Source organism: Anabrus simplex, chromosome 8, assembly GCF_040414725.1.
Source record: "Anabrus simplex isolate iqAnaSimp1 chromosome 8, ASM4041472v1, whole genome shotgun sequence".
Taxonomy (NCBI): domain Eukaryota; kingdom Metazoa; phylum Arthropoda; class Insecta; order Orthoptera; family Tettigoniidae; genus Anabrus; species Anabrus simplex.
In genome coordinates this window covers 240,929,974-240,951,306 of record NC_090272.1, presented here as the reverse complement: position 1 = coordinate 240,951,306, position 21,333 = coordinate 240,929,974, and the positions used below count along the sequence as shown (strand labels likewise).

The 21,333-nt window shown below is 38.3% G+C and overlaps 1 protein-coding gene across 1 annotated transcript in view; it reads right to left on the bottom strand.

The window, feature by feature from the left end:
- FucTB (alpha-(1,3)-fucosyltransferase 10) overlaps window positions 1-21,333 on the bottom strand; it is a 63,439-nt gene that overhangs the window by 24,388 nt on the left and 17,718 nt on the right. Inside the window, exon 6 of the mRNA XM_068228936.1 lies at window positions 18,984-19,167. Within this exon, the coding sequence (XP_068085037.1) occupies window positions 18,984-19,167 (184 nt within the window). The remainder of the gene's footprint in view (window positions 1-18,983; window positions 19,168-21,333) is intronic.

The following is a 21,333-nucleotide window of genomic DNA, read 5'->3' as shown; positions in this document are numbered from 1 at the left end:
AAGTGGGAGGAGCAACTGAGGAACGGCAATCTGTTGGAGCTCTGGAGGGCGTGGTTGTAAGAAGCAACTAGCAAAGCTATTATGCATAATATGAAACACCGACCTATTTGCCGGGATATGTACGTTTTTAAAAACGCAATAAGGAAATCAAATAGAATATTCGATTTTTCAGAAACCCCATTTAAATTAAGGTTTGGATTAATATACTGTTCAAGGTGTATATAGCAACCATCCGTAACTTCCAGCAAACTTCCTTTTCCTAAGTTCTCCAAGACCTCAATGTCCTGTTCTATAGATGCGAATTTATGCTTTAGATCGTGTATATGCTGGCCTACCATGGAAAACCTATTATATTTTATGGCTTTAGTATGTTCTGTAAGCCTCCGTGGCTCAGATGGCAGCACGTAGGCCTCTCACCGCTGGGTACCGTGGTTCAAATCCCGGTCACTCCATGTGAGATTTGTGCTGGACAAAGCGGAGGCGGGACAGGTTTTTCTCCAGGTACTCCGGTTTTCCCTGTCATCTTTCAACCCAGCAACACTCTCCATTCTCATTTCATAGCATCTATCAGTCATTAATAAATCACTTTGGGAGTGGCGACCCCAACGTACTAATAGTCTATATCTGCTTCATTCATTCCATCCCTGACCCGGTCATTGACTGGAAAACAGGTTGTAAGTTTTCATTTTCAGTATGTTCTGTATATCTAATTTTAAAGATTCGTCCTGTTTGACCTAGATATGTGCACTCACAGTCGTTACATTTAAATCTATACACACCCGATTTGGAATATGGGTTCGATCTATTGACTGAGGCTGAATTATGCTATACAACTGTGTTATTATTAACGGTAAAAAAAAAAAAAAAACCTGACATTATGCTTCTTGAAAATATTAGTAAACTTATATATATCCTTATTATAAGTAAATATTGCGAACGCCTTTTGAATAGGTTTGTCTTTGAGCAAAGTGTTTTGTAAACGGTACCTGAACTTGTTGATGATGCATTCAATAAAGCATTCATTCATTTCGTACTGATAATAATAACACAGTTGTATTGCATAATTCAGCCTCAGTCAATACATCGAACCCATATTCCAAATCGGGTGTGTATAGATTTAAATGTAACGACTGTGGGTGCACATATCTAGGTCAAACAGAACGAGACTTTAAAATGAGATATACAGAACATACTAATGCCAAAAAATAGAATAGGTTTTCCACGGTAGGCCTGCATATACATGATCTAAACCATAAATTCGTATCTATAGAACAGGACATTGAGGTCTTGGAGAACTTAGGAAAAGGAAGTTTGCTGGAAGTTACGGATGGTTGCTATATACACCTTGAACAGTAATTTTATCCAAACCTTAATTTAAATGAGATTTCCGAAAAATCAAATATTCTATTTGATTTCCTTATTGCGTTTTTAAAAAACGTACATATCCCGGCAAATAGGTCGGTGTTTCATATTATGCGTAATAGCTTTGTTAGTTGCTTCTTACGACCACGCCCTCCAGAGCTCCAACAGGTTGCCGTTCTTCAGTTGCTCCTCCCACTTTCCCCTACTTCCCCTCTTCAGTCCCGTCCAATCTTGGGCACTTGATTAGTATCACAAAAATGCTGGCTGTGCTTCATTGCGCTTCGCATGGACGGCGATCTTTTGAGGTGAGTCACGTAAAAACGATTACGTTATAAGACGTAATTTTATATCTTGCCTCTTCAGTGAAGTGATAGTTTATTACATTCTATTATTACAGGTCCGCATTGAACTGAGAATGTTGTCCTTAATAACATCTCAAAGACTTATGGGTTGTTTCCACCTCACTAGGATTACTCCATTAAAGGGACACTGTAGTTTTTATTGAATCATTTCTACTACGATTCTACGTCAAGTTTTAAGAAGCATGATAAATTAAGCACAAAGTACTTCAAGACTATTTTATTTTTAAGTTGTTGTTCTTTTAAATCCATGTTATTTCATAAGTGAGCAAACCGGTTTGCATATGTTTTTATCAGTTTATGGCTTAAGACTCACAAGTCTTGGACTTGTAGAAAATATAGTATAATTTTAACACAGTTTTGTTGTTGATATGGTTTTAAATTGTGATCAATTTGAAGTAGATAAACTTATATGATTGTCGATTTTTCCACAAACTTATATCAGCTGATGACGCAGAGGGGCATCAAAACTAGTTCTGATTGAAATATATGTTGTAAGTACATCAAAGCAACAACTTTTATGTATTGAATAAGGTGGACCCAAATTATAATAAAAGTTGTAAGAAATGACGTTACACTCAACAAACGACATAGGGTTACGTTAACAGTAAAATGGAACAAATACAAACGAAAATACAACGCACAAACCCTCAGGAAAAAATTTAACTTGCCCAGACACCAGCGGAAGAGATGAAATCTGTACTGAAAACGCACCCCATTTAAAAAAAGGTCTATGATCCCCAGGATATACTGAGCAGGTCATCAAAGGAGAACACCAGTATTCATACATGCATACATACATACATACATACATACATTATCATTATAGACTGTTATGCCTTTCAGCGTTCAGTCTGCAAGCCTCTGTGAATTTACTAAATGTCGCCACAATCCTCGATTTGCAACTCGCCTCACATGACCCCACCACCGAAGCCGGTTTATGCGTACAGCTTCATCCATCGAGTTCAATTCTAAATTAGCCTTATCTCTTCATTCCGTGTACCTTCCTGCCATTGTTCCTACCTGTTTGTACCAACAATCATTCTTGCTACTTTCATGTCTGTTACTTCTAACTTATTCTTTAAAATAAATTAAGTTTTGGAACAGATAACATTAAAGGAAAAATTTTAAATCAATCAATTTTTGTAAATAAATGAAAATTTGAAAAAGAAATAAATAATCATGATATAATAAATCTTATGCAAAATAAATAAATCAATGCAACTAAAATAAATATAGGGATTTAAAATAAATTTTATTAACTAACAAAACTTAGGTATGGTGCACCATAAACTGCCACTATTTTTACACAATATTTTAACATTTAATAAAATGAATGTGGGACGAATAGCTAGGGTGAAATTAACGAGAGGAGTTTATGACAATTCCTAGTAGAGGTATCACCCACCCAAAATATGGTCTGAGGCATACTTCCATTAATCGTCACATGAAATTAAAACGAGAGGACCATCCAGATGAAAAACATTTAACACACAACCAGCCCGAAATTAAAAAAAAAAATCAACCACAGATAAATCAACATAAATCCCAAAATAAATTAAATGGATTAGTAAACCAACTAAATCACATGACAATAAAATAGAAATCAAGGCAGGCACGGTAACTTACGGCATCCACACACACTGAGAATCAACAACGTTCTCATATAAGAAATCAGAGTCACCACGCGAGAACAAAGATGGATGCGCAAGATAAGGCAACAATGTGATATTAGGAGTTTAAAACACTCCACTATAATTGTAAAAATCCCTCACAAAATAATATATTAAGTGAACTTTTGCTTTTGAATATGACGGTTAAAATATAAGCTTGAAATAAAACCGAGTTAAAATATTTAGTACGTCCCAGTGATAAGTTAATAATACGTAGACAAACACCTTAAAAATTACTTATGTATATGAACATTAGGCTAATATTTGTAGCTAATATGAAATTTTAAGTAAATGACAGGTTTTAACATAAGGAGAAATAAAAATTTATCAAACATGAACTAATAATAATAATAATAATAATAATAATAATAATAATAATAATAATAATAATAATAATGAAATTTTAACTTAAGAAGGAAAAGGTGACAGAAATGGTGATTATGCAGCACATAGGTCAGCACGAGGTAACTATGGCATCAAAATAAATGCAATTAATATAAATAAACCATAGAGAAAAGACAAAATGAAAACCTGCAAGAACACAATCAATGCATTTAGGGCAGTCGCCCAGGTGGCAGATTCCCTATCTGTTGTTTTCCTAGCCTTTTCCTAAATGATTTCAAAGAAATTGGAAATTTATTGAACATCTCCCTTGGTAAGTTATTCCAATCCCTAACTCCCTTTCCTATAAATGAACGGGGCAATGAATACCATATCTACAAAACACAAGAAAATTTAATACCAATAACGATCAACAATGGGCATGTCATTTAAATATCACCAACATGGTGCTCAAACGGCAAATAGAAGTAGAACACAAAACCCAAAATCTCACCACAATTCCCACAGCAATAATCAAAATGACACATAATAAAAGAATTACATAATCATCATCCTCATAGGTTGTTTTGCCATCCAGCAGGTCCAATCATCGCTGTGACCTCCTTATCTCTCGATCTTGCGCCCTTTTCTTCACTTCTGTATACTCTTCTTTTTCTTTTCTAATGCTGTCTAATAACTGATATCTTCTCCTTCCCCTTCCTCATTTTTCTTTTATCATCCCTTCAATTGTTACTCGCAGTAAAGTCTTATGCACTATTCAATTTTTCTTCCTATTTTGGATTACAGTCAGCATGCTCCTCACTTCTCCCACTCTCTTCAGAACTTCCTCATTTCATACTTTATCTTCCCACTTTACTCCTTCAATTCTTCACCAAATCCACATCTCAAATGCAACAATGTGAATTACATGAACCCACAAAAAGTATAAAAGGGAAGTAGTTACAGGAGTGGAGAAGTATACCCCGTCCTGACCCACCTGAATCACTGACAGCAAATAAAAGTTAACAGTAAATTTACAAGTAAATATATTGAATAATCTCTATACGGGATAGTTAAAACAGATTCATCCGACTCCAGTTGGGCTGTCTTTCATCTTAGAAGAGGAAAGTAGAGACATGGCTTCCTGCATCCACACTCGACCAGTCTTAACGGCACACAGTTTCATTTAGAAGGTGACCGTGCTGGCGTTAGTGTCTGGCGAATAAGGTGCGCTCTAGTGATAGAGTCTGTACACACGACTAGTAATCTAGATCACTCACAGAAGGTCCGAGTCCGCACACAGCACATGCGGGTTGCCACAAAGGACTGTTTCACAATAACACGATGACAATATGCCAAAGTACGCTCACTTAAAATGAGCAGAAGAAAACGCTGACAAAGTCCAATCCATATCAGAATTTAAGGTTAGATGTGCCATCCAAATATGTAATTTGGTATACACAGGTGTTTAGAGAAAAGCTGTTTTCGAATAGTATTTTGTTAATGTAACAACGTTACATCGTATATGGTGCAAATGGCGTCTTAGGGGTATAGCCATCCATGCTGCATTCACCTGGTTCCACAGTTCATCTTTGGTGGTTAGCATTGGGTCACAGCGCTGCACCCATCGTTTCATCATATCCCACACATTTTCAATTGGTGACAAGTCCGGTGACTGGGCAAGCCAGGACAACAGTCTGACATCCTGTGACAACAGGAAGGCACGTGTTCATGCAGCAACATGCGTTCGCGCATTGTCCTGCTCAAATTTGGCATCTGGGGTGTCGTAGCTACGGGTCGCAGGATGTCGTTCATGTAGGTCAAACTGGTCACAGTGCCCTGGACACGCACCAACTGTGATTTTTGATTGTACCCAATAGCACCCCACACCATAAGGCCTTGAGATGGCGCTGTATGTCTTGTGTGAATGCAGTCAGTGTGATGCCTCTCCCCCTGTCTATGGCAAACCAAAATGCGGCCATCATTTTCAAACAAACAGAACCTGGATTTGTCCAAAAACACTACCTCCTGCCATTCCTGTCCTCAGTGACGTCGTTCCATACACCATTGCAGTCTAGCATGTCTATGCACATTAGTAGGTATGGTTGGTAGGCGGAGAAGTGCATGACTTTGGTAACTTGTTCCTGTTCACACTCCCCATTCATTCCTTTTTCAAAATAACTCTACATCTCTTCTCTGATTCCCACCATGTCTCTGATAACGATCCCATCCTCTGTTTAATACCTTAAATTTCTTGATGTTTTACTTTTCATTAACCCATAACAACAATTTCTGATTTCCTTTAGGGCCGACGACCTTAGATGTTAGGCCCCTTTAAACAACAAGCATGGTTTCCTTTACTATCTTCCCCAGTTCCCAGCTCTTCTCCTTTCCTTCTTTCACTACTCTTTTTACCTGGAGTTTCTTATTCCTGTTCCAGTCTTCCTATTTTTTCATTGTTCTTTGGTACAATTCCCTGAGCCTTATTATGTTTCTCAGAATCTTTGTTTTTCTTTGCCATGTTTCTTTCTTCAATTGTATGCTTTACTCCAACATTCCACCAACTTGTTTCTTTCCCCTTGACTTTACCTTTCGTTTTACCACCCACCTCTATAGTACAGTTAACTATCGTTGTTCTAAATGCATTCCACTCTTCATCAATGCTACCTGTTCCACATTTTGGCGATCAAATTTGGAAAATCCTTCTTGATTACTTCATTTTTCAGTTTCCATTCTTTAATCTTTGGCAATCTCTTTACTGCAGGCGTAGCTTTAACTGTGCAATTTAGATCCACTACTAGAAGCTTTCACTTGGAATAACTTTCATATCCCTCACTTTTTCTTCAATTAATTTATCAGTTATCACATAATCAATAACTGTCTTTGATTTCCCATCCCAGCCATATCTGCTAATCTTATGGCTATCCTGTATTTTGAAGAATGTATTTTTTATTAAAAGATTGTTCTTTACACACAAATTCAGAATATGTTTGCCCTCCACATTTCTTGTTCCATATCCAAAAGGGCCCATCACCAACTCGTACCCAGATCTATTGGTCCCAGCTAGGGCATTCGGATCCCCAATTATCATAACACTGTCTTCTCGTATTTGATCTTCCAAATCATCCAGGAACTCCTCACTGCATCCTTGCTGAGGCGCATACACTTGGACTATTCTTTCCTAAGTTTACTCTGGCTTTCATTATTCTATCATTTACAAAGGTAACATCTGTGACATGTGTGAACCAAAACCTACTCCATTTTGTGCTTCCTTCCTATGACCATGCCAGTACATTTTGTGACCTCCTCTTAATAACTCTGAATTTGTCCCTTGTCATTTTGTCTCACTCAATCCCAGTATATGAATCTTCCTTCTTTCCATCATATCTACAATCTCTTCACTCTTGCCTATCAGAGTTATCACGTTTAGAGTTCCTACTCTCAGTTTGTGTTTGTATTTTAGTCCCATCCACGTATTTTGTCTTTCGTTGATATTACTTCCTGTATTGCTAGGATTATCTTCAAACTCTGGAGAGTTATCATTCGTTCCAAGGGTACATGGAGTTTGGCCTAAATTTGGCTTATTGTTCTATCTGAGGATCATTCTTAGATTGAAAGGAACACAATAATAACACTCTTCTGCTGACCTGCTAAGCCTCATGCTTCAAATGACCCTCCACACTCCTAAATGTATTTGCGGTTGGTTACCATCTGTGTGGTGGAAATCTCTTGTGGTACAGATGTTGTGCTTAGTGTGTGTTCGTTCTTACTGCACTGTAGACGAGTAGCAGGTCAACAGACCCTTTTGAATACAAAGCAAAGGAATGACTGGAGTCATACACCAACTGCCTCTGGAAAGAAAACATCCATAACTTGCTATTCGTCGAATGAGGCATGAGCCTCATATTTGACCCTCAAAGCTCCAGATGCAAATAAAAATATTTGGTTCTGATGGAATTTGACCCCTCACTGAACAGTGAATGTGCAAACACTTCTGCAGTTATTCTATGGTTCCAAGCTGACAATTTTACACATCCATATACAACGTGCATCTACCAGTTTCGTATCTTTTCAGTGTTACTTTCATATCCTATGTGGAGAACTGAGAAGCTGAGCCTCCATAACTCCTTTCTCTGTGCATTTCCTTTTTTTTCCTTTTCCCTTTGTACCATTCGTAGTTCGTAGTTGACAGTTGGAATAAAAATAATATGGATGCACTGTAACTCATATTATACCCTATTGATGCTATTGATCAATACTGATCTGCATTTAGGGCAGTCGCCTTAATATCACGCCACGAAACCCAACATTAGGTGCCGAAACACATAGAAACCAGTGACATACCCTTGTTTGTGTGCAGTGTTCAGGCTTTTCGTCGCCTTCTCCAGTATGGAAGGAAACTCAGCATCACGAATGACATTATACCAAGAAGACGCCACGTCATGTCAGCTCACGTCACATCATGCTAGCAACGGCAACATGCTTTCGGAGCTCTCATCCTACACACATTCCTTGCAGGTAACTCACATTTAATTCACGATACTCCAGTACATTGCATAGCAGTCAAATATAACTATTAGCGTAATCTATCTACCAGCTTTGGAACTGCTTGTAGGCTATATTTCTCACTGCATGCAAACCCGGGAGATGAGACTTGAACTACATGAACACAAGATCTCCACTCCGCTACTATTAACAGAGTTTGAGCTTTAAGATAAAGTTACACGCTCACGCAGTTGCTAATATATACATTCTTTCCTATCCACTAGCATACCCTGCAAGCTAGTACAAGTATGTAAACACTTCACAACACAGCTGGTCAAGCAGCTGTTAATCAAGAATTATTACCGGTACCGTATCCTTCAGAATGACAGATGACAATTCCGTGAAAAGGCTAGCAATCTTGAGAAGGAAGCAAAGGACCGAAAGAACAGCTGTGACAAATTTCAGTACAGCAATTAATAACGCAACTTACAGTGACCTCTCAGAATATGAATATAATCGTGACAGACTCCAAGATGCTTTAAATCGACTCAACGCCATTGATGATGTTACATAGGTTATCTTGGCAGACATTGAATATTTAAGTTCGATATGGGGAAATGTGAAGAATATGTAGGTATTGTGAAGAGACTGATTCTAAAAGCATCACAGGCCATCAAGAAAAGAAAAATATAAGCTGCCAATACCCGTCCTGCATACATAAAACTCCCTGCAGTAAAATTAGAAAAATTCACAGTTGAAAGTGAGAACTGGGCATACTTTTGGGAACAATTCACGTCATCTGTCAATCTCTCACTAACATCGATAAGCACGTCTCCTTTCGTGGATATCTGCAAGGAGAGCCCAATAACCTGGTTGATGGATACCAGTGACTGCCGATGCATATGAAGAAACAAACCAGATATTAATTTCTTTCTACAGAAACAATGACTGCATCATTCAAGCCTATTTGGATTATCAAGAAGCCATACAATCAATTTCAGACGACAGACCTTCTGCTCTAAATACCAACTACATAGAATGCAATCGATGTATACAAGCCTTACGAGCCTCAGGGGAGAGTGTAGATCACTACGGACGGATGTTAACACCGAAAATTCTACGAGCATTCCCTCAAGATATTGTCTGCCGTGGATAATTTATTCCAGAAGAGAGGACATTCACAAGTCCAACTCGTTGGCTGAATGGTCAGCGTACTGGCCTTCGGTTCAGAGGGTCCCGGGTTCGATTCTCGGCCGGGTCGGGAATTTTAATCGTTTCTGATTAGTTCTTCTGGCTCGGGAACTGGGTGTTTGTGTCCGTCCCAACACTCTCCTCTTCATATTCACACAACACACTACACTACCTACCACCACAGAAACACGCAATAGTGATTACATCCCTCTATAGAGGGTCGGCGTCAGCAAGGGCATCCGGCCGTAAAACAGGGCCAAACCCACATGTGCGACGCAGTTCGCACCCGCGACCCCACAGGTGTGGGAAATGCGGTAGGAAAAGAAGAAGAGGATTCACAAAGGTCATATAACCAAGCTAATGGAATTCGTAAATGATGAGGTAGAGGGCGCTTCGATCACACAGAAAATCAGGGGAGATTTTAGTTCACCAGATTCCTTCATCGCCATGGCTGCGACGCTACACATATGATGATGCTTATTGTTTAAAGGGGCCTAACATCTAGGTCATCAGTCCCTAATGGTACGAAATGAGACAAAATGGAATGACAAATTAAAAGTCCAAAAATCCTCCACTGACCAGAATTCAAAATGTGAGGACGAAGAATGAATGGATGGATATGAATTTAAAACAATTAGTGGATCCGACCCTCAATGTCTCGCATTCACAGAAACTGACATAAAATAACAGTATTACTGACCAAGGGACTGCGTCTATAGCATAATATTGAATCGATGATGTTTTTAGTCTGAAAGGGTCCAAAATCCAAGTCATCGGCCCCTTATAATGGTACTTATCGCCAGGAAAGTAGAACCATGGTGTCTGTCATGGTGCGGTACTAATCAAAAGTAGCCTAGACTCGTAGTATTCCACACAGTATGGTACTACTCACAGGTAATGAAATTCACACACGTAATACAGACCTATGTGAAATAAGTGTACTAACCACAGGGACTCGCACTATCCCGTGGTGTTCTTAATATAGTGGGTACTAATCATAGGCAAGCCAGAACTATGGTGTCGCTCATATAGTGGTATTAATCACAGGTACGATACATGCTGGCACCATACTCTTTTGCTACTAATCACAAACCTATTTGGTATCTAACAGAGTGGTATTATGCGCAAGTAAAAGCCACCCATGGTGTTCCCCGTGTGGTGGTACTAATAACAAGTAGTTTCATGGTTCTAATTCAATCATCATTTGGTCGCCCCTTTTAGTCGCCTCTTACGACAGGCAGGGGATACCGTGGGTGTATTCTTCGTCTGCGTCCCCTACCCCCAGGGGGTTGTGTGTTTGGTGTGCGAGAGGTATTTTATTTTCCTCAAGTCCGCCGGCAAGCCAGTTAGGACCCCGCTATTAAAATTATAAAATTCTTTTATTTACAACCACCTATTCAATACATTACAATACACTCATAGAATTATGATACAATACTGAAGTGTCTTATATAATGGGACATGTTTTGTTCGGCATAGCGAACATCATCAGCCGTTAATGCACAAAGACTAGGTCAGGGTCCTGATCTTAAAAATGATCAAAATAGTATGCTCATATCATAAGAATAACTATGTCGTAATAAAAAGTGAATAATATAACATTAGACTTAAATTATAACAAAATATGTGCAAGATAAAAACGAGTATTTGTCGTGGAATGTATTAATGATGGTAATCTGTGAAATTAAAAACAATCATGGGGTTGTTAAAGAATGACAATAGATATTGTGGACATTAAAATATACATCAATGCGTGAAGCGTGGATTAAATATTGTGAGTATGGAATTCCTTTGAATTATGTAAAAACAAGAATTAAAATAGAGTTCATTGAATTATCACGAGTCCAAGTTGAACCAGTCAAAAGCCACATAACAACGAACAAACTAAGGTTGATGAAATGAAATGGCGTATGGCTTTTAGTGCCGGGAGTGTCTGACGACAAGTTCAGCTTGCCAGATGCAGGTCTTTTGATTCGACTCCCGTAGGCGACCTGCGCATCGTGATGAGGATGAAATGATGATAAAGACGACACATACACCCAGCCCGCGTGCCAGCGAAATTACCCAATTAAGGTTAAAATTCCCGATGCTGCCGGGAATCGAACCCGGGACCCCTGTGGCCAAAGGCCAGCAAGCTAACCATTTAGCCATGGAGCCAGACACTAAGGTTGATGTATTATTATTACATTTTTATGGCCATCATTGGACCACTCTAGCCAATTTTATACAAAGAATTTTTCAGTTTCCTGTCAGCCCAGTACTTCTTCATTCTCTCTGATCTTATCCTTCTTTCTTCATCGGATATCACCCTTCCTATTGTCTGTTTGTTGGTTCTAATTTGCAGTCTGGTTTGTTTGTCTGTGAGTTTCTTGATTTTGTCAGTTTTGTTTCTTTTCTTTTTTAAATTTTCCTTTTTACAAGCTGCTTTATGTCGCACCGACACAGATAGTTCTTATGGCGACGATGGGATAGAAAAGGGCTAGGAGTGGGAAGGAAGCGTCCGTAGCCTTAATTAAGGTACAGCCCCAGCATTTGCCTGGTTTTGTTTCTTAGGTCTTCCACAGTACTTTGGTTCATCCATATCTTCCTTGATTTCTGTAATCCACTTAATGTTGCACTTATTATTCCATAATTTTTCTATTATTCTCCTGATGATCCTGTTCTCCGGTGGCCTGATTAGATGTCCCAATAGGGGCCGATTACCTTCGATGTTAGGCCCCTTAAAACAACAAGCATCATCATCACCATCAGATATCCAAAAAATGAAATGCGTTTCTTCCTGATTGTGCTCATTACTGGTTCTATTTCCTTGTAGACTGTTTCATTAGAAGCTACTCTCCAGCGTCCATCTTTTTGGTATGATTTGTTGATGCATGTTCTAATGATTCTTCTCTCTATCTTGAGTATTTTGTCTATTTGTGCAGTGTTAGTTGTTTTGAAGATGGTTTCGCTTGCGTATGTTATTTCTGGTTGAGTGACTGTTTTGTAATGTTTTGATTTTGTTGCTATTGACAGGCCCTTTTTGTTGTAGGTATTCTTGGTGACATATTGTGCTCTGGTCAGTTTATTTATTCTGTTATGCCATGCTGGCTTTTCATTGAGGTTATATGTTATGATTTCTCCCAGATATTTAAACTTATCTACAATTTTGATTTCTTGGTTTCCTATGGCAATTTTGTTTATGAGTGGTGGGTCAGTAAACATGATTACTGTCTTTTCAAAAGATATTCCAAGACCAATTTTCTGTGCTATTTCCTGTAGTGATATAACTTGTTGTCTGGTTTCCTGAATACTGTTGGACAAGAGAGCAAGGTCATCGGCAAAACCTAGGCAATTTAAACTTATGTTGTCTTTGGGTCTTCCAATTCGGATGTTCTTTGGGTTACTCTTGTACCATTCCCTCATTATATATTCCAAGGCACAGATGAACAGCAGTGGTGACAAGCAATCTCCTTGTCTTAAGCCTGTTTTTATGATGAATGGCTCAGAGAATTCCCCTCTGAACTTGACTTTTGATTTAGTGTTGGTTAAGCTGAGTTCAATCAATTTGATTAATTTTGGATGGAACCCAAAATTTCTTAAAATTTTCAATATTGAAGGTCTATGGATACAGTCGTAAGCTTTTTTAAAGTCCACGAAGGTTATTGCAAGAGGTTTGTTTTGCTTCTTGTAATATGCTATGGCTAATTTTAAAGTGATGATTTGTTCTGCACAGCTTCTCCAAGGTCTGAAGCCTCCTTGGTATTCACCTAATTCTTCCTCTAGTTGCTCTCTGATCCTCCTGTATAGGATTCTGGAGAAAATCTTGTATATGCAGTCTAAGAAAGAGATACCTCTGTAATGATCTGGATTGCTTTTATCTCCTTTTTTGTGGAGTGGGTGGATTATGGCTGTGGTCCAATGTTCGGGGAACTTTTCTGTTATCCAGATTTTTGTTAGCGCCATGTGTAAGGATGTTCGAACTGTATCACTGGCATATTTCCACATTTCTGCGAAAACTTGGTCTTCTTCGCATGCCTTATAATTTTTCAACTCTTTGAGTGCTGTTTCCACCTCTTGGATTGTTGGGGGGTTTATGAGTTCAGGCGTGTCTGTATTAACTGCTAAAAGTTCCTGGGGTTCTTCACACTTCAAAAGTTTAATGAATGCTTTTGCTATGATTTCGTCATTTTCCTTGTCATTATGTGTCGTTTTTCCATCCTCACTTTTCAGCATTAATGTGGGAGGGGCAAATTTTTGTACTTGTCTTCCAAACATTCTGTAAAGGTCTCTGGAGTTGGTTTTGTGGTAGTTTTCTTCTACTGAGTTGACTAGATCTTTTTGTGATTGTCTCTTGGTTTGCCTGATAATTTGTGTGAACTTTTTCCTGATATTTTTGAGGTTCGTTGCACTTTCTTCTGTTTTGTGTGTTTGAAATTTTAACCATGTCTGATGTCTTTCTTCATGAATTTTGTCACATTCTGAGGTCCACCAGGCATGTCTTTTACATGTGTTCAATGGGGCTAAATTTTCAGCTTGTTGCCTGAGAACTGGAACCAGTTCTTCTAAGTTATCTGTCAGTTTTATGTTTTGTGTGACTTTTCTATATTTATCATTCCTAATTAATGGTGTGGATCAAAGTTCCTCTTTCATTTATTGCATTTTGGTTTCTTTTTTAGTGGTGTGAACTTAACTCTGATTTTGACTATGTAATGATCTGAACCTATATCTACTCCTCTTAATGTATAAAGAGCTGATGATGTATAACATGAACTCCCAATAGTTGCAAATTCCATAGGAGAGACAATCTTGATGCCAGAAAAAAAAGTACAAGTTAAACTAGTCAATATTCACGTGCTAGCAATAAAACTAGAATTGTATGTAATGTAGAACACCAAATAATGGACTCATTAGAGAGAAACGTCGAGCTTGAATATAGGGAGAGTTCTAGCAATCCTTAGGTGAAGAGAGCAGACTATGGCACAAAATGGAGTTTAAAATCTGAAATGAAAGAAAAAAGGGGGAATATGTTGATGACAGTTTTGCCATTATAGATACACAGAAAAATTACAGTCAAATAAACTATTTTAAATAGTTACATTAAACATCCCTTAATGCGCTTGACAATGATGTCAAATTCACTAAAGAAGATGAAATCAATGGTTCTCTAAACTTCTTGGATTTCAATGTTTTAAGAAAGACTAATAAGTTTATTTTTCAAATATACAGAAAGCCTTAGCCTTCTTGTACCCCCATATGGCTACACCAACTCAAGAGTCCTTTCAGACAGTTCAAACCACTCATGAAGATTTTAAAGCCAGGAAATTCGATGGAGTCCACAGCCGTGTTTAGAGAATATCTTGCCTTATATGTGAATTGGAGCATTCGGTATATCTCTTTGCTGCACATGATGTGTCTCGAATATTTTTAGTTTCTGCTGCTTCCTTATTTTCATCACCTCTTTATCGTGGCCCATCTGCTGGAGGGCTACAATGTTTGTCAAGTGGTCCATCTATGACATTCTGAACAGCCTGCTATATATCCACATTTTGAATGCATCTATTCTCCTCTGAGTTGCTTGTGTTAGTGTCCATGCCTCAACTCCATACAAGAGAACAGGGCAGACAACTGACGATGTGAAGTTTGGTTGATAGGTTCAGATCCCTGGAGCACAGCATGTCGATCTTTCAATTTCTATTTGTGTTTTGATTTGTGCATTGGAGTCCCACAATGTGCCAACCTGCCTACATATATGAATTTACAAATAGTTTACAATTATTATACGAGCAGTGTCATCACTGATGTTGGAGGAGATTATGTTGAACATCAAAAGTAACAATTTTTCTCTGGTGAAAACTACTTAACCATTTCAGATACCTCTTAAAACCAACAAAAATTAACTTAAATACAAGTTCTTCATACTTCAATGGAATGAACTTCAGCATCAATAAATGAGATAGTGATTTTGTGTATTTGTTTTTTTACCCTAAGCTCAGAAATTTGTAGGGAAATCAATTTCTAATCCATCAATTATAAATCTAAGTAGACAGCAAGTATTTGGTGTAGTGAAGCAGAGGTGCCAACCTTTGAAGTGGGTTATCAGTAATCCCACTTTTAACTCGCGCACCCCCCCCCCCCCCCCGCCCCCCCGTCAAAACGTTTACAAATCAAATCCTTTACTGTAAAGTATATCATATTACAGAATAAAATTTGCTCATTATCTGTTAGTTCTGCAAGAAAAAATTCTCTGTAGCTTGTTTCACACCCACCAGCTGCTTTTCAGTTTTCTTGAAACATACTTCCCCCTGAGATGACAATTTCGTCTTCAGAACCATAAGTGGTTCCAGTGTTCTGTAGAGTCACTGTGAGGTACACTTAGTACTGCAAATACAACATTACTTAAGGTTTTATACTTAATTTGGCCACTTTCATTTTTAAACTCTGCAATGTTGCCCCAGTTCACATCAATGTTAGGTCCATGTACACTATATTCAGGGAAAGTATCACACTGGTAAACTGCAAATTCCTCTTCAAGTTTGTCATGGTCACTTTCCTTGACCGAATTTGGGAATCTTCAAACAAAATATTCAAGGGATGAAGGAGTGGAACAGTTTACCAGGGGTAGTGTTTGATCCTTTTCCAAAATCTGTACAGACATTCAAGAAGAGAATAAACAACAACAGAGAAAATAAATGAAATGTTAGAGGGCATTCGACCAGTGCAGGATATTGTAAATAAAAAATGTGTGTGATTAAATTAATTCCATCCCCTGGTCTATGGACTTTGGACAGCCCAAGTAGGGGACTGCCTGTAGGGGTGAAGTACAGTGGGGACTTCGAGGGCCCTGGGACCGCTACGGTAGCTGTGAAGGCCCTTCAGGAACTCTGAAAAGTGGTAACAAAAGGGGCTCTGGTTAAGACGCAGCAGGTCGTTATGCTACTTATGTTCCAAAATGGGTAAAATATAAATATGTAAATAAATTCAATGTTAATTTTAATCTTATACCAGTTGTATATTATTATTAGAAGTAATTTCACATACTGTATATGAGTTGACTATGTTTGTCAGATATTATAAGTAGAATTTTGTAAACAATATAAATTTATTAAGGATGATGTATGTGTTTAATAGAACAAATTATTAGCGTAAATTGCATAATATTGTATTCTAGGAAAATTTTCTTTGTCTCTTGTTAATTTAAAATTTAGTGCTTGACAATAATGTATTTTAGTGTACCATTTGCCACCAAGGTAGACACCTCTTTTGCAAATAAAGAGATTTTGATTTGATTTGATTTGATTTGAAACCTTCATTTTGAGAGAGTTGTCTACGACTTCGGCATGATGAAGAAATTCATCATCAAGGGGAAATTTCCTGATAATGTAACTGCAAGCTGCCATATGAAACTCTATTACAGAATTATAAAACATCTCTTCATCACGTCATTATCTTTCAAGTATGCCCTGGCTTTTGCTCCAATTACCAAGTGCCCATTGGCTTTCTGGTATTTCCTCCTCTTGAATTCAACACTCAAAAGGGAGGTAGATTCTGACTGAATAGAACGTGGCTGAACAAATCTGACCAACAGGTCAGTTAAAGACTAGTAAGTTTCCTCCTAAGAAGATGTATGGCTGGAGCATCTTGTTGCAGAAATAAATTCACTGAGTTAAGAACAGGAAGTGTACTCTGAAGAAAGTAGCAAAACAGTTTTTTGTGTGGGTCTTGTATGAAAGATTTTACAGTTTCAAACTGCTTGGTGCTGTCATTTTTATGGTGGGTCTCGCTACAAAATATGAGTGTCAAAGCTTTCCACTGCTCAAGAACTCTATTAACAAACTGAAGAAGCGAGAGCCAACGGGTACTGACATATTTCACAATTTTGTGACCCTCTGTGCCACAAACAGCCTGATATATAATTTCAACGCGTTCTGTCTTTTAGAACTCTCATTAAGATAGTAATATAACTGAACCAAAAAGTTCTCTACACTGACTGGTAATTGAGCTGCTGCTTTTTGCGCACAGATGTGTTGAGATGACATGAACAACCCCGGACATAAACAGAAGAATGCCTATCCTTCACAAATTTGGCAACACCTTTATTTGCCCCTATCACTGTGTATGCACTGTCCGATGAAAAAGAAATGCAATTTTCCCATTGAATGGCTAAAGAAGACAATTCACTATCAATAACAGAAAATTCCCTCACCTGTATTGTCGGTACTCTCTAACAAATGACAATAGGTAGGTAAGGGTTATTCTGCCCGAAGGCAGGTCCGAACCTCCGCAGAGGTGATCCTGAGCCGGAGTTTACGTGCGGTAGGGTGGCCAGTTCCAGAGATCTCACGGGATCCGGTGTTTCAACACGGCTACGGCCGTTGGCAATGACAATAGAAGAGTTGATATTTGGCCTGTCTGAGTATTAAAGAAAGAGACAACTATAGGATAAAGTTTAACTACATTTGAATCCTAGTACGCCTCTTCAGTGACGCCTAGGCTATTTATGACAGCTGTTGGCGGAGCTGCAGAGGATCAAACCAGCCTTCGGGCTGAATACCCAACATACATACCATCAGTAGCCAAAGAAAAAGGCGTTAATTGCAAAAGTTCACTTATTTCCTTTTTTCCCCTCATTTGCTGTGTACTGAACTAAAGCAGAGGTTTTAGTTCTTGACAACCATATTTCTGAGATATTTTAGAGTCGGGGAACATTGATCTAAATAAATTTCCAGCGTGGTCTGAAACTGATAACAGAATATTATGCTACAAAAGGAATGATGTGAACAGCAATTCGGCATTTGTCACCGCAGTTTTATTACTTTTTACGAAGAACGATGAAACAGACTGGTTTCATAATTTTGATTCACTGTATGTGTGATGTTTCTTTGATTCTATGTGTCTTCTGCAATCATCTCATCCACCGTGAGGCACAGAGAAATCACACGAACACACACTGCAGAACACGTGAAGCAAGTAGGCATGGCCATTCCCTTGTGTAACCGTCTCGATATCTCTGTAACACTGCTGTCTTCTTAGAAGAAGATGCAATTTGACAATTGCTCCGCTTCATTTTACAAAACCAAGCACTTCTTTTTGAATCAACGACTAGGATAATTACAATTGAAATGCGCTAAATATACCACTCGTTCTACGCACACAACAGAGAGGGAGCCGAATGTGTGCACTGGAGAACAGCAGAGCAAGAAGTAGAGCCTACTTCAGGGCCGACTTGATGCGTCATTCTAGCTAAGAGAGCTGTGTATATCTATGTAGCTGGCCGTGATTTCACAACACTCGCGGGAAACACAAGGAAGTGATGACCAAATATATTTAATTGCCAACTTACAAACATTGAAACAAGGAGGGTTGACCGGTAATGCTCTAAGGGATTGAACATTCTTTGAATATTTCCTTTTTTTAGTAGAAATTCATTTTTATCACGATAATGTTGCTTTTCCGTAATAATTTCCCCTTCGACCGTAATGCCGCAATCGTGAAGTGAAATCCGTAATCATTACGGACAATCCGTAATAGTTGGCACTTCTGGTGAAGTAACCTTTCCACTACTGCCTCTCCCCCCCCAGTTTGTGGAGAATGGCTGAGTGTTAAATATTACCTGGGTGGAAGTTTTTTATTCTGTATGCATGAGCCATATGAATCGACAGGAATGTATTTCATCAGCTCAGTAACATAAGCATCCCTCTCCAGCGGAGTGCTACAGTCTGACTGGATATAGGCCACAGGAGCAAGTTCTTGGAGAAGACGGTTCTTGGTCTCAGTGGGAACAAAATACTTCATATCTAAAACATGGTATGATTTACATTTTAGATTATTAAAATAAATATAAAAATTGGATTAAAGAAAAGCTTCAAAATGCTATTTATGCAAGAAATCAGAATAATTCTTCCAGATTTTCCAAATTAATCATAATATTTCACATTTGGAACATTCAGCTTTGATAGATATGAAGAATTACTGAGCTAACAATTGTTGGATGGGACAATGAGGGAGGGAAGGAATACTCATGATCTGTGCAGAAAATGTCTGCCTATGGAATACACAGCTCAGAGAGACAACATACACAAAAGAGTATGGGATATCATTCCTAACATAAAGCTACGTTACATGCTCAGAAGAGTGGAATTCTAAATCTCTGACTGACTGCCATGACCCCTATGTTCCTTTACATCCTCTTACACAGAGGTCCAGCTTGTTACAGACCTTGCTTTGGCTTGATGCTATGCACTTGATAGTAGTATTACTACCACACTTAGCATGCCGCTTGAAGTATTATTACTGCTGCAAAGTTTCAAACTCAACTGCACAAAACTAACTGTCTCATCAATTCAGTTGTCACAAAAGTGTTGCTGGCTTTTCTCTACCAATGGAAAATTAATATTGAAAACTTTCCACCTTTCAATACATATAATTTATTATGCTGTCTTGGATGACAATCATAAGGACGTTTCGTTTCTTATTAAGACACATCTTCAGCTTAGTTAACACGCGAGAGATCGCACCCGTTTTAGAACTCGAAGGCAAATTGCTCACGCTTAATATTTTAATGAGCTGCTATTTTCCTTTTGCAGTGAATGCTCTGATAAAAATATAAATGTATACCCTGTTTAACTGCCTTTCAACTAGTACTAACATAATTATCCAGTAACAATATTTTCTCAATGTAAAAAATTAATGAAATGTTTTTGCAAAATCTGGTAAAATTACGTGAGTTTTTAAAGAACGCAAGAGGTCGTGCGTGAGCAAATTGCCTCAACGTTTGCATTTGTACATTTCAATGAATGATTTGGTCACAATTCAAGATAAAACTACAGCACCACACTTCACTGAAAGGCACCATAAACCTCATAAACTTTACTTTAGAAACTTTCTTGGAAATGCAGTCATGTAAGAATACACTACGCGAGGGGTCGCTCGAAGGCAATTTGCCACGGCAGATGCAAGGGTGAAAGAAAACAAACTACTCTGGAACACAGCAGGCAATACACTGACGATAATCAACGTCAGGCGGGAGGGAGGGAAGGGAGGGAAGGGAGGGATGAAACGAGTGCTCTAAGCCCTACAGTGGCTATCAACGAAATTATTAACAAATATTTAAAAAGTGCAGCAAATTACCGCAGGTGTGACCTCTCGTGTGTTAACATATAAACTGACAAGATACATACTGAATTAAAAGCACACAGTCTTTCTTCTTCTTCTTCTTCTTCTTCTTATTATTATTATTATTACATCAAGCACAGTACATTATGTGTTTTTACAAATATTTGATCAATTCATTACATGTGTTTCTAATTCAATTCAATTTATATGTTAGCAGGATGTGTCTCCGGATTCTTCCTGAAATCCGCATCTTTCTTCCTGAAGACTTTAATTAGACAGCGTCAATCCAGATACCGTCAAATGGGGTGACTTCGGACAACACGGTAGTTTTGCCAGTTTTTGTTGCATAGCAACGAGTCACCGCTGCTTTGCACTTCCGCGCGCGTTTTGTTTTGAACATGAGGTTCCGTTTCCCGCGTTCCGCGCTTTTTATTACGAGTCGACTTCATATCTTGGAAATTTTATAATGTGCACTTTCATTGTTGAATGTTCATGCATTATCATTAAGCTGATACTTTCTATTGTCGCGACCAGAAGGAACGCATTATAACTACAGTTCTTAATGAGATAAACTGACTAAAGTGTTTATGAGCGATTGCTGTGGAATTCTGGTGTGATTTAGTGAAAAGTAGTGTTTTACGCACATTTTATTGAAAACTGAAAGTAGTCTGGGTGATTTCGGACAATGCCTAGAAACTATAAGAGGCAGAAAGGAGCTACTTCAAGGTGTAATTACGAACCAAATGTATTACAAAAAGCCGTCCGTGATATTAAAAGTGGCAAGTTGTCTTATAGGAAAGCCTGTGATTTGTATGGTATACCTAGGTCCACCCTACAAAATAAAGTGC